The following is a 2767-nucleotide window of genomic DNA, read 5'->3' on the forward strand; positions in this document are numbered from 1 at the left end:
TTTTTTTAAAGATTTTGTTAGTCTTGTTTACACGCAAAACCCTCACAACACACAAACACACACATTCTTTGTTTATCCTGTACTGTTCATGTCTTTCTTAACCCTTGTGGTTAATAAAGAAACCATCATCATCATCATCATCATCATTATTATTATTATTAATATTATTATTATTATTAAGTAGTAGTAGTAGTAGTAGTAGTAGTAGTAGTAGTAGTAGTAGTAGTAGTAGTAGTAGCAGTAGTAGTAGTAGTAGCAGTCGTAGTAGTAGTAGTAGTAGTTTCGTTTATCATTGTTAAATAAACCTTATTCAGGTTGTGGTGGTGGTGGTGGTGGTGGTGGAGATTGTGGTGGTTATAATGCTGCTACTGCCGCTGATGGTAGTGATGGTGGTGGTGGGGATGATGATGACGATAACGATGATGACGATGATGATGATAACGAGGATGATAATGGTAGTGGTAATGATGATGTTTTCTAGTGCATATTTATTAAATATTTACCAACCTAAGATATTTGTGCCTCTTTCTGGGTAACCAGCAATGTTGAACACATGTGAGTGGTCAGCCGATACTATAATAAGTGTATCCTTTTCATTGGTTATGTCCACACCTTTGGCAACGGCATCATCGAAGCTGCTCAATTCGGACAGCGCCTTTATAGCACTGTTCACATGATGACCATGGTCAATCCTGCCTCCTGAAATAACAATTGTTATGACGATTACGACAACAATGATGATGATGTTAAAATTGAAATAGTCAAGGTGGGAGGCATGGGCGTGGAAAACAATATCAATAATAATGCTGTACAACAAAACTATTATTTTTTATTGATTTATTTATTTTTGTCTTTGGTCAGTAAGTCTTATTTCTTATTTGCTTCAATCTAGAAATCAAAGGAAATGACTATCATGGCCTTCAAACTTTGCTTTTGTCACTTGGACACCAATGTTTTGAAGTTGACCTATTTTCCATTACATTTCAGACAGATTCAGTGTTGAGTTGCTGAAGCAGAAATATCATTATAGCAAATATTCTGCTCAGTAACACAGATTTGCTTGTCAGTTGGTTGACCTTAACTACTTACAATGTGAGCATCTCTGATAATATGCAAGACTGAGACTTAATGAAATAACACAACTCATATTTCAAACACCAAGCACAACAGAACCGCTAATATAACGGGAAACAAGAAGCTAAACCCCATAACAAAACACACTGAAGCTTTACAGCAACAGACGGAGTCTACACTCCCCAAATCCCTGTTGATACTCTTACTGATAATTGGCAAGAAAAACTTCTCTATGGCAAATACCCAAAGAGAGCTAGTAATGCCGATGTTGACAGAGCCTTTACCCATCAATGGTTAGTGTCTTCTGGCTTAAAATCAGAGACAGAAGGGTTTATCATAGCAGCACAAATTCAATGCCTACCTACAAGGAACTACCAAGCCAACATATTAAAGAACGGAGGTAGCTCAACATGTCGTGTATGTAAACAACAAAATGAAACCATTGATCATGTTGTCTCCATGTGCAGTCTTCTTGCACCTACAGAGTATCTCAACAAGCATGACAGAGCAGCACAGTATATTCACTGGGTAATTTGAAAAAAACTTGAACCTGCCCCATGATAAAATTTGGTGGGAACACAAACTACTTTGAGTGCTTGAAAATAATCACTTCTCACTCCTCTTGAACTTCACCGTTCAAACTGACAGAAATATAGATGTGAATAAGTCAGACATTATATTGAAAGACTTCAGACAAAAATCATGCCTCCTCATTGATATGACTGTCCTAATTGACATAAATGTATCTGTCAAGACCTACCAAAAACTGAGCAAGTATAAAGATCTTGAAATAGAAGTTGGTATAATGGGGAACCTCAAGACTAAAAGAATACCTGTTGTCATAGATACATTAGGAATGATAGCAAAAGGGGATGATTCCTACCTATCTCAGATACCAGGAAACCCCAAAATGGCAGAAATTCAAAAGATAGTGCTCATGGGAACTACCCTATCCTACGTAAAATACTGTCTGTGTAATCTCAAAAATTTTAAAACAAACTTATAATTTACTTATGTTTCCTTAAACATTCTCTAGAACAATACTATGTGCAAAACCAAATAAACGACACCCGAGGCATAACACCAACATGAACTTCTAACTTGTTATCTCTTGAGGTCTCTAGGTGAGACTTGGAGCCAACTTGTACGAATACAAAGCAAAAGTCAAACATATAACAACAAAAACAACAACAAAAACAACAACAACAACAACACCAACAGCAACAGCAACAATAACAACAACAACAACAACAACAACAATAATAATAATAATAATAATAATAATAATAATAATAATAATAATAATAATAATAATGAACCTTGACTAGCAAAATGTCATAAAATGAACCTTGACCAGCAAAATGTCATAAAAGAGTTAGAACCAGCGGAGAGCTACAAATACCTAGGGGTAATTGAAGGGAACAATATCAAGCACTCAGTGATGAGGGAAAGGATCAGAAGAGAATGTTATCGCAGGGTGAGAGCAATACTGAAGACAGAGCTGAACGCGAGAAACAGGATCGAAGCGATCAATGCTCTAGCCATACCAGTCGTGACTTACAGTTTCAACATCGTTAACTGGTCAATTACTGAAATATGTAATGTTGACAGAAAAATACGAAAACTGTTGACAACGCATAGAATGCACCACCCTAAGGCAGATATAGAACGTCTTTATCTGCCAAGAAAAGAG

The 2767-nt window shown here is 36.3% G+C and overlaps 1 protein-coding gene across 1 annotated transcript in view; it reads right to left on the reverse strand.

Moving 5' to 3' along the window:
• The window catches only part of LOC106875430 (alkaline phosphatase, germ cell type), a 184135-nt gene that overhangs the window by 23749 nt on the left and 157619 nt on the right, over positions 1 to 2767 (reverse strand). The window contains exon 12 of the mRNA XM_052976834.1: positions 508 to 806. Within this exon, the coding sequence (XP_052832794.1) occupies positions 508 to 806 (299 nt within the window). The remainder of the gene's footprint in view (positions 1 to 507; positions 807 to 2767) is intronic.

Source organism: Octopus bimaculoides, chromosome 25, assembly GCF_001194135.2.
Source record: "Octopus bimaculoides isolate UCB-OBI-ISO-001 chromosome 25, ASM119413v2, whole genome shotgun sequence".
Lineage (NCBI taxonomy): Eukaryota > Metazoa > Mollusca > Cephalopoda > Octopoda > Octopodidae > Octopus > Octopus bimaculoides.